At 43.1% G+C, this 15,705-nt stretch overlaps 1 protein-coding gene across 3 annotated transcripts in view; it reads right to left on the bottom strand.

Moving 5' to 3' along the window:
• srrm3 (serine/arginine repetitive matrix 3) overlaps positions 1-15,705 on the bottom strand; it is a 51,421-nt gene that overhangs the window by 21,808 nt on the left and 13,908 nt on the right. For all 3 annotated transcript variants that reach the window (XM_068331211.1, XM_068331210.1, XM_068331212.1), the window contains one exon: positions 4,069-4,354. In XM_068331211.1, coding sequence (XP_068187312.1) covers positions 4,069-4,340 — 272 coding nt within the window. In that variant the 5' untranslated portion in view covers positions 4,341-4,354. The remainder of the gene's footprint in view (positions 1-4,068; positions 4,355-15,705) is intronic.

Raw genomic sequence — 15,705 nt, 5'->3', positions numbered from 1 at the left:
GCACGCTGAACAGAGCGGACAGAAAGAGCCACTACACCCTTCTCCCTCTATTTAAAGCTCTTTTCATCTCCCGGCGGTGTCAGCAGCCCGGCACAATCCGCCATCGCCGCTCTTTCTGATTGCTCATCGTCTCTAAAGACGAAGTTTGAAGCTACTTTGTCCGGCATGAACCTGTTATATCGGCTTGGGAATATTAAGCGACATCGTACAAAACGGGTCATTCTCCTCCAGATCCTTTCAGTCCAGCTTTCAGTTGACTCAGACTCGAGTTTATTGCCTTATTACTCGGGCTTTGCTTTGCAGAATACTCCCCCACCCCACCCTGTGCCTCCATCAGACTACTTGCCCTGGCCTTAGAGGCTCCGAGAGCAACTCTCCTAATAAGATCACAGTCGCTGCCGTCTCTTGTGATCTGTCATTGTGGATATTACTGAAGGAACATCACAGCAGTGGTGCCAAAAAAGCAGCCATTTATCTCAATTGTAATATTCTTTCTTGTCTCGCCTGCAAATTGTTCCGTCTTGAAGTTAATTTACTTGTAGGCTCTTGAGTACATGCGGAAGAAAAAAAAAATCTGCTCCGTTGTCGCCACACCTCCCTCACTTCGCTTTTAAACAAACACGTATTCATTTTTCAATACTCGCATGTATATTTAATTTTATTTCAGGAGCAATATCTCTTGTCTTTTATTCAAAAAGGACCCCCTACTATTTGTTGCTGCACACACTTTCATGCGTGCTTAAGAAGGGCCTTGTGATTCTTCACAAGCACCTTGTGGCATCTCTGCTGCAAACCTGTGTAAATGTCTGTGATTGTATTTGTTGTGCAATTGCATAGTTGGGTTCTGGCGTTTAAAGGCAGCTGGACATTGAATGCTGATGAGACGGGGTGTGAAGAAAGCCTCAAACGCCAAAGGATTTCAAATTATGTGCAATCATTATGCTTCAATTATCATGGAAAAACACCCCTGAAATACACTCTAAACCTTTGCATACCGATTATCCATCCAGTTTGCAATCAGCCGGTGAACTCTGTTGTCACACGACAGCCAAACTCCATTCACACTGGACAATAAATCATCGTGCATGCCGCTACGCCGTCCCTGGATCCTGCATGAAGGCTCCAGCACATCTAATTTACATTAAAGGAAAATGTTCCCAGCAGCAGCAGAGCACCTGGAGCACCGGTGAGAAAGGGATGCTGGGAGGTTTTAACTACCTTAAATGAACAGGCTCCTTCGATTGGCGACTCCCAGGTTGAGGCCGTCACGGATGACAAATTATTTATCTCTGGAGAAGAACATGACCTGATTCTGAGATGCTGTATGTAAAGGGGGAGTGGGGGGTGTCTGCCATGATTGCCGTCCAACCTGCCAATAGGCCTAATCTCCCTCCCGAGGCCTCCAGTCAGGAGGGGGACTCTGGGGTGACGTAGAGGTTGAGCCCGCCTGGCTTGAATCCACAACAAATTAAAACGGACTCAGCCACCATTTTAATTGTGTCTAATGCCTGGAATCCCCATCCCCCCCCTCTCTATTGCTGGTGTTTCATCCCCCCTCTCTATCCCTTAATCCTACACACACACGCACGCACGCACGCATGCACGCACACACACACACACACACACACACACACACACACACACACACACACACACACACACACACACACACTCGTTTAAAGAGGACCATTAGTAATTGGAGAGGCAAGGGGGGGGATCTTGTGCCAAGCTGGCAAATGAGATCCTCCTTTTATCATCTCCTAACAAGACGACTCGAGTCCGACCAGAGCTTTGATACGCAGCTGAGTGGTTGCTGTCCGCCGACCGGGTCTGACGAGTGTGTAGAAGCGGCCTGCATGGGCGTCTGGTCTTCTGTCCTCATTAGTCCAGCAGCTGCTTGCCGCTATGCTGCTCCACCAGACATCATGTCTTTGTAACATCGCACTTAAAACCAGGAACAGCAACGTCTGCGCAAAGCAACCAGATGAGTGGACCTGAAAGATGCCCTTAGCGCGAGCCTCTGTCTTTGTCCACATCCAGCAGCTCTTAATGAGGCCCGCTCAGGGAAGGAGGCATGGGTAGAAACACGATTGTGAGAAAATGTAAGTGCAATCCATCACCTTCTCAACCCCCCCACCTCCTAGAGAAACACTGATTTAATTCATCTCCATACTTTCAAATGAACCAATCACGGTGGGACCGACAAGAGGAAGCAGAAAAGAGACGATTACTCTGACATTTAAGTTGGTGACAGTCCTGGCGTGGATCTAGTCCTGACCACAAAAAAAAAAGATAGAAAAGCTAAACAAAATGTCATTAATTACCTTGGCCTGTTTTAATGGAACTATTCTCCCTCTAAATTAACGGGGATTAACAGGATTTCTATAAGAAACGAATGCGATGAGAATAAAATGTCAGGAGATATCAGAGGGAAAGTGAATTTTCTCTGTAACGACACGGGATCGCAGAGCTCATCATTAATTACAGTCTCAGCTAGCCTAGAGTTTTGCCCGTGAGCTGTGGTTATTCATGCAGCAGGATGTGTGTGTGTGTGTGTGTGTGTGTGTGTGTGTGTGTGTGTGTGTGTCTGTGTGTGTGTGTGTGTGTGTGTGTGTGTGAAGCCTTGAGATTTTGGATTAAGGCTGAACGCAGTCACTATAATTTTCACGGTTGTGGCGTGAGCACTCACTGAGTCCTTCGTAACTTTGCGCTGGAGGACACATATTATGCTAATGAGCCAGACTACGCCGCTCGCTCCACACTGATTGCTTCTGAGGCAACCTCACTAATAAATCATTACTTGCGGATAAGACCATTAGCACCGAGTTCAAGCGGTGGCTGCAAATACGCAACAACATCACGCATGACTAATGTTGCATCTGTGACATGTGCAAGATTGCGAAGCAAAAAAAAAACTTTTGCTGATGTATGTATCCACATGCATGAGCTGTGGATATGGGTTTCTTTTTTTTTGTGCACATTTTTGTCAAAAATTTTGATTTGGACATTTTCTTTTTACCTTGTTTAACACCATTTTAAAGGATGCAGTCGTTTCGACCATAAATATCTCGTCTGTAAATCATCTCAACACCTCATTTGAGAAGGCGCCGCTAGACCAGCGACAAGAACATAATAATTCACTGGGTTGGGGGGCCGTACACCAAACAGGGCTCTGCCAAAATGATCTCTGCAGAGTTCTCATGCCAGGATGTAGTTATCTCCAGACCGGGAGCGTCACTTTGCCTAATATCAGTTTAGTGTCAGAGCAATTTGCTTCAAATCTTTCACTTAAGCACAAATTTATCATCATGCTGGAATGAAGGACGCACTGCTTTTAAATAAAAAAAGATTGCGCTGTTGCTCCTAATAGATGACAAACATCACGTCTAACGCATCCTAATGCCAATTTATTTCTGTAACAGATAAAAATGGCCTACGCTACTTCACACCACTGCAAAATGTACTACACTTCTCTGCAGGGGCTTGTTTTTTTTTTCATTTATTTTGTTTTTTATTTTCAATATTGCAACAAAAATATGTTTTGGCAGCTAACAGCCTTTGAACGTAATGTTTGAGCGCAGCTTGTTGAGCCCTTCTGGTGCATACCTGTCAATGTCAAGTTCTCCACCAGGCTGAAAAATGCTTTGCGGCTTGTGATCCAAAACACCTCAATAATTTAATAGTAAAAGAAAAACAAAATTCAATAATTAAATTGAAAATAAAAGCTACACAACAATGTTTTGCTGGAAACGTTAATGCCACTTGACATCAAATACCGTGGGCAACAGAGCGTTTACTCCATTGTGATTTAATAAACACGTTCCTGGCTAAAACTTGTTTCTATTACTATCCTGGAACTTATTTTCACCAAAGTTCATTCAATCAATTCAAACCCAAAATACTCCTTTTGGCGGGGGCGTAAAAACACATGTAGGAGTGTGGACGCTGGACGGTCGAATTAAAGGAACTTGAAAGAATTAAAATATGCTTAATACGCTGATCCCACTGATGAAGATAATGATAACTTTTGTAACTTTTTTTATATTGATACACTGGTTTTGCGCTTACCCTTGCTCCTCCATCATCTCCTGGAGCTCCATGCATTTGAGCTCCACCCTCCTCTTCCTCTCGTGGTCCAGGATCTCTCTGTGTGGCTTTTTCAGCAGAATGGGTTCTGCTTTGGGTTCCTCCTCCGTACCGGACTGTCCCTCCTCGCCTTTAGCCTGTAGGGCTCCCGTCGGTGTCGGCCCTGCCGTTCCCATACCGGCTCCGGGGGCCAAGGACTGGGCCATCCCGTTTGCACCATCCTTAGGAGACGGCACCTTGGCAGCATCGTACATGATTACTGTTACGCCTGTAGAGAAACACACGATGGAAAAAAATAATCAATAATCAGATTATATTGGAATAAATGAAAGCAACATTTGATGGTAATATCTCTGAATGGAATGGAATATTTCGCCTGATCTCACACACATCACACACACACATTCTGAGTAGACATACATTGCCAGCTACAGTTCTGCCATCAACTTGTGCTCCACATGAGTCAACAGCCCAGTAGTGCCTGGAGGAAGGTTGTAGGGACATATTGAGGACTAAATTCCTTTTTAAAACTTTTATCTCAAATAGAAGGTGAAATAAAAAGTCATGCATTGTACCTTACAAAATGCACGAGCGCTACAGGATGAAATAAAGATGTTTGAAAACATCGGAGGCAGCAAAGTCAGTGACAGAGACTTGGACAGACTAAACGAACAACTTGTATTTATACAACATTCATCTTGTTGGACACACGAGCATTCGCACAATTGCCAGTGGAACAACCAGAGATTGCTGAAGCTCTTGGTCGAGCCACTGACATTTTCATAAGGGGATGCTCTACCATCTTAGCCACAGCCGCTCCAGCGACGCTGAGTGATATTGAATTGTCTTTAACAGAACGTGACTGATCTGATCGTATCGACATTGAGTGCACTCTCTGTGTTTGACTTGACCTCTTCGATTCTGGCTCGTTTACTGACGAAAACCTAAGACTGTCATTTTGATGAATGTAGCGCTGTCTGGTAGAGGTGGTGCATGAACTGGGCTCTGATTAAGATGGATTGTCCTGTTAAGGCCCTTCACTTGCCCTCGGGCCTCAGCTGCCAAGTTTCTTCGTCTTCCTGTGCAAACCGTGGCTTCATTTTTTCCATGAGGAACCAAAACAGAGGCAGGAACGAATCTCTTGAACCCCACTTGCATCTTAGGATCTAATTGCTGTGAGTGCGCGAGCTGCTTTGACATGTAGGCAGGCTAGTTCTGCAAGTCTTTGACTGGTTAATGGGGATGTGCTTTGTTTGAAAGAGCCGCAAGCTGGTAAACGAGCCATGGATCCGTGAGCAGCGACGCTGCTCCCGGCAGACAGAACAGGTGGCGTGACAGCGGGAAGCATCGCCAGTGAATCTATAATACAGTAAATCAGCACTTGATATTATGAGACAGAAATGTCTTATCTACACAAACTTGTCAGAAAACAACCCTGGAGAGGATTGCGGTGAGAAAAGCTCTGTCTAGTCCTTTAAAGTAGGGTAAAGAGAAGGAATAAAAATGATCTATGAGCGAGATTTGACGGAAGTCGGCAACGACGGCTAACAGAGTACAAATGTCAGAACAGAAACGCTGGATTATTCTTCCCGTTCTTGCTTGTTTCAAGTACATCCGTTGGAGATGAGATCTGGAGCTGGAGTGTTCTGGTCTGGATCTTTCAGCCAGAGGGAAGGCCCATTTATGCAGGACATTGCATCTTACCCTCTTGCCACTCGTCGAAACAGACATCCTGACTGAACATTAGGGGCAATGTCAAATTTTCAAAAACACAAAGAAATCCTCTGCAAATATACGAGAAAGGACCACCAAGATAAATTTAAACACTAAATCACATGGTGAGGGAGTCAAAAGCTGCAGGCCAAGTTCTAGTCCGTGTCAAACTATGCTGTAAATATCATCAATATCATTACGCTAAAGCGTCATTCCACAGTTATTTCCTCCCACTTGTGAGAAGACGAGCACAGACAATCTGTTCCCTTTCAAGTTGAGACAACTAAATCATTTAATTGTGTAATGGAAAAATCAGAGCGGAGAGGGAGGGCTGTCAGCGAGCCGATAAGGCGGCGGAGCGGTTAATCATGTGTGAGTCCTGCTGGGACTGAAGGTTATCTGCAGCTACTGTATTAATGATGGCACCAACCTATTGTGCAATTATATGGAGGGCGTACGAGACTGTTAGATCTCAACAAACACCGCTCGTAATTTGTCATTATGATAAGTGAAGTTGCTCAGCCACAAGCATAAGTGTCATCGCGTCTTTCAAAGCACAAAGAGATAATGCGCACTTGAACATTCAATATTCTAACGTGGAGCAAAGACTCTAATTGGTGCTAGAAAGACAAAGCCATTAGGTAAAAGAAAATGCTTCCTGCTGTTGTGTTCTTAACCTTTGGCCGTGGTTTCCTGCTCGGACGTCGCCTCTGCTGAGTCGGCAGTGCTGACCACTTTCTGCTGACATCACATCTAATGCAATAAAACGATCCCTTGGTGTAAAATAACAATATGTTATAGAGGATGTGAGGTGCCGGCCAGTTTCAATACAAGCATCGCGCTGATCTGTGATACGCAGCCCTCGGTTAGAGGTCATTGGAATTGGACGACATTCACCATCGCCAAACAATGAAAGGAATGTCATTAGTCATCCAATCTTTGCATTAGCATGTGTGTACGCAACAATTTCATTTTATTTCCATATTGGGTTCTTAATCTAAAGATATCATTAGCAAATGTAAATAGCATTGTTGTTTCTGATGCGGTGTCACCCCAGCGAGCCCTAATCCATTGGGATAACTGATGATCTCGTCTGTCTGCCGCTCTGGATTGATAGATTACCAGCGGACTGTCAGCCTCATTAGACTGAGTGTGTGCAAGAAATTGGCTTCAGGAGCTCTCATATCAGAAGAAATGAAGGCAAGCAAGCAAGCCAGTGATTTCCCCTTGTAATGTTGTGATTGATTAAGCATTGCAATCAATCAATTTTCTACTGTATCAACTGTAACCCTGAGTCTTTAACTACACGTCCACTAGATTCATACTGGATGAAACGCTAACATTAACACAAACATGTTCACACATTTAATTATAATTACACTTACAGTCGCCTGAATCGACTGGAAATAGCAACAAGAAATCTGACATTATTCCTTGCCCTTTAAATCCACCAAAAATAATGAGCCTCTTTTTTTTTTTAAATAGCGTGTTCTTTTATGTCTAAATATATGAACAGTGTAAGTAATGTAAATTAACACAGTGGAGCAATTCCAGCATTGAACATATGTACTGCCATCTGTGCATTTAGCAACATAAATACTACAGATTCTGGTATATGCAAGGGAAGGAACAGATTATTTATATGCATCATTTAATTCTACAAGAAATACTTGCAGTTATAGTGGAAGAATTGAAAATGCAGGGAGTAGCTGACTTTAGTCTGCACCTGCTTGTAAGTGTGGAAGTTGACATTTTTCACCCAACAGAAAACAATATTTGTTGGATTAATTAAAAGGTTTAGCTGACATAAAAAAATGTCCCTGTATTTTCTCAATATATCCACTTTTCATTCATGTCACGTTCCAGACTCCTGGCTCACCAAAGAAGATTCATTTCTCCTCATGCAGTCTAGAGAGAAAAGCGAAAAGGTCGGTCGGCTTTCCTTGGAGCCACTTTTCTCCATAAAAAGCCAATTCTCTGGCTTTCTAACCCTTCGCCACCACCTCATCGGTCACTCCGTGCTAAAGCCCAAAGCTTTTAATGATCGGATCTCACCGGGTGTACCTCAAACATGATTGAAGGGTTGTGGTAACAGGAGGTCTGACCTTGACTAAGACAAGCCCGAACAACATCCTGGCTTTCCGTTTCTGAAAAACAAATATTCACCCTGTGAATATAATAAGAAAGAGGTGTTTTGAGTCTATGTCGGGTTTCTGGATATATTTTATGTTCACTTTTAACCAAAAACATTCAGTAAACTCTGCCTCTCCCACTTTCCATCCCACCTTTTCTCTAAAATAATCTGCCCCTCAGCTGGAGGCCTGTTTTATGTTTAAGCCCTTTGGCACCCGGAGGATGTGTTTAGCTAAGCTCATCCAAGGTCACCCACCTCCATTCCGGGCACGTCAGGTTGTTTACGGGTGCCAAAAAAAACAAACACCCTCAACTTTTTTCTCCCCTTTTTCTTCCATTTAATCGCAGTTAGACGGAAGCTGCATACGGAATGAGCAGCGCAAGTCTGAGGAATGGTAAGAGAAAAGAAGTTGAAATCAAGGATAAAAAGTTCTGAAGCATGTCATTTTGCATTCCATGCTGTTTACCGGAGCTCTGCCACTTGTGTTTGTGCAATTTAGCATGTCAGAATGAGGCCGAATTAATTATTACAGGAGAGGGATCGACTGCAGCTGAAGTATTGGCACAGTTCAGCACAGCGGCTGCTCTGATTTGGTAAATTCATGCCCGGGCGCAGCCCATTATTCAGCTGAATTTATTAGAGACATGGGGCTACATTGAGCATAAGCAGTTTATGTTAAGTGCTTTGCTTATTTTTCCTGTCGGAGCTTTGGGAGCTGCAGCAGAGTGAAATACAGCTGTGCGAGCGTTGCTTTGGATTTCTGTTGTATGATGGGGAGGGAAGGCTGGAGCAGAGATTGCAATAGAGGCGGCGTTGAATGCCAGAGATCGCATCCAGAACTACAAACATCTCATCTCCCAGGCAGACCTGTGCAACAACAAAGAGGTGGATGTGCAGATACTAGCAGGAGCAGAGTAATGCACGATCAGGACCTAGAAGGTAACACAAAGAGGATGATGAATAAATGCATCAACATGCTCTGAACTAATGAGAGAGATAGGCAAGAAGGCAGCAGAATAAACTTTACAAGATGTGGAGAATCATCCTTGGCATCCTCAAAGATGGAATGCGACAGAAATAAACCGGCCCCTGTTCCATTTTCAGCACCGAGCATCGCCTCAGAGGAAGACAGGCAGGTTTGTTTAAAAGGTGACATCTGGGCTCACCCTGGCACAGGGTTGACAATCCGGAGGGGGGGGGGGGGCAAACCTTTAAACAGTTAGCTCCTCGGGGATCAAACTGTTCTTATATAATCTGCTCGGCTCTAAAGCAGGTTTGCATCCGCTCCAGCCGCCCTGGAGTACAACCGCAGTCTCTTTCCTCCGACTCACAGAACGCCACGTCTGCGGCGTCTCACGGAAGACGTGATTAGTGCAGGACTGCTCCTGATGCGATTAGTCGGGTCACCGGAAGGGGAGATATATGCTCAAGTCCTGTGAGTCATTTCACTGCTCAACACAACACATCCACCTCTGACTAAGCACCAGATGGAACCCAATTTAAGGTGAATCTGATTCCGAATCTTCTTCAACTAGCCTTTTCATCCCTAAAATTTACTCTAAAATGCCATCCGAAATGTTACATCATGTGAATGTGTGAAGTTGAACAGGAATGACATCATCAGAAATCCGTTGAGGCTTTTTTCTCTGATGTCCGCGTTGATTCAAATCTCTGACGATGGCACGTAGCATTGTGGCTAACGCAGGCGCTAGGTTAAAAATCATGCCTTTTCCTAGAGTGATAAGGTGAAATGGTTTCAAAGTTGGATACTGCATAGCATATTACACACAGTCTCCTCTATACAATACAGTTCAGTTGCAGAATAATAACGTGTATGCCTGTGCAGAACTCACATAAAAGAACTGATCTTACAGAGACATCAGACTGATGTTTCTTTTCAAAGAAGCAAATGGGTTAAAGACAAGAATATAATTGCAAAGCAAACGTATTGTACTGAGATTTCATTTCCATACTGTGTATTAATGGAAGCTGCCTCCCTTTCGTATCCTCGCTCAGACAGCAGATACGTCTTAATACATTCTCATCGGCTGCTTTGGCCTTTGTTCCACTACCACTAGTGTCAATGTTATTTCAGCCGGCAAAGCATTTTCTTTCTCTGCAACTGAACTAAAACTGTAGTTACAAGATTCATCTCTGAATCTTCAGCAATTCTTTGTCGCGTGAAGAATTTAGCCGCGAGGCAGCAGGAGTTGAACAGTGGAATTTAAGCCAAAAGAAATCTATTGAAGGATAGAGATTAAAGCAATTTCCTCAGCTGTGCCCTCTTTCCTTCCTGGTCACTTTCTCAAGCCAGGAATGTTGGAGAGCCATCCAGAAATTAGCCTGCCCCCTGGGATTTATCATGTCTGGCAGACATGATAAGCTGAAATCTCATTATGATGATGATGGCTAGCACTCGTGTGCATGAAGATGATGATGCTGATGCTACGTGTTCTCACAAATTCCCATCATTTGTATTCTAATTTCATTAACTGTCAGCTTTGTAAAAAGCCATCGGTTGTAATTACTCACCCATAAATATTTTCATGACTCTAAAGACAACTATCGAGACCAATGTGACAAGTTTCATCGTCAGTTTGTATGACACATAATCCAGCTGTGAACTTGGAACACTGAGGGACCAGCTTCAAAGAAAAATCCAATTTAAGAAGCAGAGCTTCGTATCGAGGTTTTCTTAAGAGCAGAAGAGGGTTTGCTGTACAGAAAACTTAAAACACAATCACAAATGCATTTGCATTACTTTGTAAGTCAAGTTCTATTCAGTTATTCAAAGCAGCGGCGAAGGATACTCAGAACACTCCACGGTACTCCGCCTATTTAATCATGTATGATTCGAAGACATCAGAGGAGACGGTATTGATATGGATGGAGCCCCTCTCTGGTCCACCTGCCTGCAGTGTTGTGGCGATCCAGCCATCAAAGAGAGAGTTGGCTGAACAGAGTGCCTGCAGCAATCTGAAGCCAACCTGTAGACCGCTGCGGCACAGAAATGAGGCCGTCCTCTTCGCCACCGCTTTTTAATTGACAAAGCACTTGAGAGCGCGAAGCAAATGGCTTCCACGCTTAGAATTGATACCTGTCACTTCCCAGCACATATTCATCACCCGTCTTCAATCGCTTCCGGACATGCCGCTGAGACTTTCCCAGTCTGGCAAAGAATCAGAACCCGTGTTCATTCCACATAACAATCTCCTTTCTGTTGATCAAAACAACAAGGGAATCTCTCCAGCTTCCAGACGATGTCCCTTTTTTCATTTCCCAGAGGTGTAAAGCCTGACAGGTGTTTACTGAGGGATTGTTTTTGCTTGGTGCAGCTAAAGGGTGGATTTTAAATTGTTGTCGCTCACATCATTTTAGGACTGTAATCACCGGCAGCAGCCCCCAAATTTTATCACACAGCTTTACGACTAACAAAACTCACAGAGATGGCTAACTCCAGCTCTCTGTCACGTAACTCCAGGCAAATGGACCAATTTTTTTTATTAACTTCCAACTCAGCTAAAACTCTTACTTTTAAATGGCTGATTGCTGAAGACATTAGTGCAAATTTACACTAATCAAGAGGATATTGTGGGTTAATTAATTCTCCTTTGAGAGTTTCAACAACCTTGGACTTTTATTTCAAAAGTGGTAAATAACTGTCAGACACCCTTATTAATGAGGTTTTTTGCGTTTAGTTGGCATATTTTCAGATTGAATTTCATTTGGTTTAATTGGTTTTCTCTGGGTTTTCCAGTTTCCTCCCACCTCCAAAAACATGCACTTCAGGTGGATTGGTCGGTTCCAAATTGTCCGTAGGTGTGAGTGTGTGCATGAGTGGTTGTTCATCTTTTGCTCCAGCAACCCCCGTGACTCACGAAAGTGGAAAAGCAGTTCGGAAAATGAATGAATGAATGAAAGAACGATTTCATAATTTTGCCATCCACTCGCTTTAAAACTGACTAAAAGTAGCATTACAGGTTGAAAAGACTTTTAGTCTGACACCAAATTTTGCCTCCACAAAAACTTCATGCAAGTTTCAACTAGAAATTTTAATTTGCAAGAACGTTAGTTTCTCCCTTTGGTTATTGGGCTGGTGAGGTTTATTTACAACACATGTAGATTTATGTTTGTATTATCTTCTCACAGCTTCTGTTGCTGTGGAAAGGTAAAAAACTGCTAGTATAAAAACTGCTGTTGCCGTTTAACCAGGGAGGGGGAAGGGCTACAGATATAATTGGGCACGGTACAAAAGGTTGAAGGGACTGAATGACCTTGATGATAAATAAATGCACGATGATACATAATGATGCTCTTCATGCTGACAGAGGAGATTCAAGGACAGACACAAAAAGCACAAAGTCAAAGGAAACTTTGCGGTTTTAATTTGTACTGACCCTCAAACTTGTACGCTATTAACATGCTGTTTTAAACTAAATATTAAATTCAGTTAAAGTGCACACGATGACAAAACTAGTACGCTGTTGTTCAGGAGCTATAATGTTTATAACCGTTTGAAATTTTGGTGGCTAGCAGTGAGTTATCATGTGCTAAATGCACAAATGTGCAGCTTGGAGATTTTGCTTTAAACTTTCACACATGTCGGAAAAACTTCACAACAACCAAACATTTATGACATTTTAAATCATGACTATTTGACATTGTAAACTGACAACAGTGAGCTGAACTATTTTACTAGTTTTAAAAAAATGCCGTGGCAAATCATTCTGGCACGCGGACACAGAGGATAAACTCACATTCATTCAAATTCACATCTTACAGGTTTAACTGGAAGACAAACATTCACATCCGTGTGTCTGCATTTTACTTTTCGCTCCATTTCTTTGCAGACGAGTAAAAACCGTTATCAGCCGCTGGCATGTACCGCATTACTACAAACGGAGCACAGTCGACAATGCATTTCCATCCTTCTTACATCTGCCACGCTGACTGAGATACCACATTTTTATTTATAGCGACGGTTTTGCGTGCCAAGTCTGTATGCACCGCCGCCACGTCCTGCGCCGGCTAATTAGATGTTTACAAGCTTTAATATCATATAGCACTTACGATTTAGTCTGTCTTGGGTTTAGTTTACAACAAAATACATGACTGCAAAGAAAAATTAATTTACAATAAATGCAAATGTATCTGTAGAAAGTCTTCTGATATTACTCCATAAACCTTAAAATCGTAGGAGGGGGAAGAGCGGAAGAATGGTGCTGGAAGTTTAGTCACACAAGACCGATGATGTCATCTGTCTACAGTCGAGAAATATTTTTAGTATTTTGAGCAGAAAGAAAATATTTCAATTCTTGTAAAAAAAATGTACAGGAGTATCCTTCCCTATGACTGCACTCATTTTAAAAGCTACCTTAATTGCTGCTACAACGCATTGTGTGTGATGATGAGGATTTATACTGTGTGCTTCTCTAATTCTATGAACCGGTTGCTATAGTAACAAAAGAGTGAGTGTCGTACTGCGGTGGTTGCAGAACATTAAATCAAATGAATTTTTCTTCTTTTTACGATCCTCCAGGTGGTGTTTTTTGGAAGACCCTTTGTAAATGCTGTCCTCAAGGCTGTCGAGAAGAAACGCCCCAGTTTAGCAAAGAAAAAAACCCAAACATGGAATGTACTTTATTGGGTGAGACAGAGAGAGAGAATGTTTGATTTATGCCAAATCTTTTCTATCAATCTTAAATCAGGCATCACCATAAACCCTGTCTAAAAAGATCGATTTAGTCCTGAAATTGGGTAATTATTCAAATGCTTTTCATTTCATTGCGGGCGAGTGCTTGTCCCCGGATGGCCGCTTCGTCGGAGGAGGATGAGCTGTTGGCTTTTCCTCTGAGTCACGACAGTCACAGCTGTCAGCCCAGGACTCTGGAATCATGAGCCTGCAAATAAATCAGATGCAGCCTTCTCTTCCACCACTTTCAAGTGAGGATAAAACAAAAACTGAGAGACACTGCGACGCTGGTTTTAGATGTAGAGTTGAAGAAGAATGATATGCATAGATAGTGTTTTCTAAACCCCAAGACCACAAACAAGAGATGTGTTGTCAGGCATTTCAAAGGTATGTCGAGTGATTGGATGGGAAGAGGAGAAAAAATAAATGCTAGTCATGAGGAAAGAACAGCAGATCGAAGGGAAAAGGTTCTTGTCCAATCTAACATCTTCAGTGGTTGTCCGATTCAGACAGACAGGAGCAGTTTACGCGAGGCCAATAACCGTCAGAGCCAAAGCTAACATACGGGAGTCTCAGCGGTTCTGACTCGATAGCTGGTTAATTAGACAACAGCGATACACGCTGGTAAGATGGATACAGACGCACACAGGAGGAGAACCTCAGCGTGCCGAGGTAAGATTGCAGCGGCGCCGAGACATCTGGAAGACAAAGGGGATGCTTGAGTCTAACAAGCTTAACTTGCATTTCCTCTTAATTGGAAGTTGTTGTTTTTCTTTCTTGTTTTTTTTTTATTTTTTATTTTTTGCAGAATAGCTTGGGGGAATTGTGAGCCGGTACAACAATGAGAACAAACACAGCAACAAGGAGCTAATTAGAATCAGAGCCACGTGATTCACGACTCAGATGAGCTGAAAGTACGTTTATCCCCCCTACAGAACCACACGTTTGAAACGTTATCGAATTTATCTGCACATTTTGTTCACTTCACAAGCCTGTACATAATTTCCAAGTATAATTCCCTAAATGCTTCTTAGCTAGTGGTCAAATAAGATGCTAAACGTACCCCATCAGCTTTGCTTGTGGAGTAAGACTGACCAACGACAAGCCATTTCCCATCTGTCTTTAGACTTAGACTCAGGTCTGCTAAATGGTCTTTTCAGTGTTTTTGTTTGAAACCATCGGTGCTCTGCTGCGAGGAGCAGCAGGGGTCATCTCTAAATACACATAGACCTTGACAAATTAAAGGCGATGACAAATCCTTTTCCTTCTTTTGTTATTCACCTTCTTCAACCCACAATGAAATCTCATTCTGGAAAATGCCAAGGCGGCCTTTTGGCACAACGTCTCAGGTGAGTTACGACGGCTTGCGTGTCTCCGAGGCGAGCCGACATCCCATTTCAAATTAATTTAGACGGGAGTGCTTTTATAAATGGAGCGAGAGAGGAGGCTTCATTTCATCTCCAAAGGAAGAAAGAAGACACACAAAATGTCAGTCTGTTAAAGGCTGCTCTGCATCGGCGTCATGAGGCAACTGCTTGCATGTAGTTGCAACCTTAATTTGGTTTGAGGTTGTTTGATAATGATACTTAAAATGCTTGTCAAGCAGCCGGGGATTTTTTTTGGGGGGTAGAAGCATTCCCTTCCGACCACATCATGTTGAAATCCTCTGGAGCAGGGGGCAGGCTTGACCTTGAAGTGTATAAAGGTTTCTATTTCACAGCCAGACGCTCGTGGATGCACTCATCCGTGTGAATTAACCGGGGAGCGATTTGCAAGCATGCTCCAATTAGAAATGTCAGCTAGTTATACCTGGACTTCGGCCCCCCACTGCCAGCTGACGCCCACTTCCAATGCAATAATAGACCACAGATATGAGAGAGAGAACAAGTGTCACTGGGTGGAGGGGCTTTCCTGACATAGAACACTGTGTCACCTGTCCTACACTGTCACAGAAATATAACTCTGCTCACCAGACCGTTTTCATAATGAAGCACACGTCCAGAGAAGCATCCTTCTTCCCTGTCAGTAATGCATACATCTATATCTCTATTCTATATTTGTGGATATGAGGCATAGGAGG

Source organism: Antennarius striatus, chromosome 13 (assembly GCF_040054535.1).
Source record: "Antennarius striatus isolate MH-2024 chromosome 13, ASM4005453v1, whole genome shotgun sequence".
Classification (NCBI taxonomy): Eukaryota; Metazoa; Chordata; class Actinopteri; order Lophiiformes; family Antennariidae; genus Antennarius; species Antennarius striatus.
This window is presented reverse-complemented; position numbering and strand designations above follow the sequence as displayed.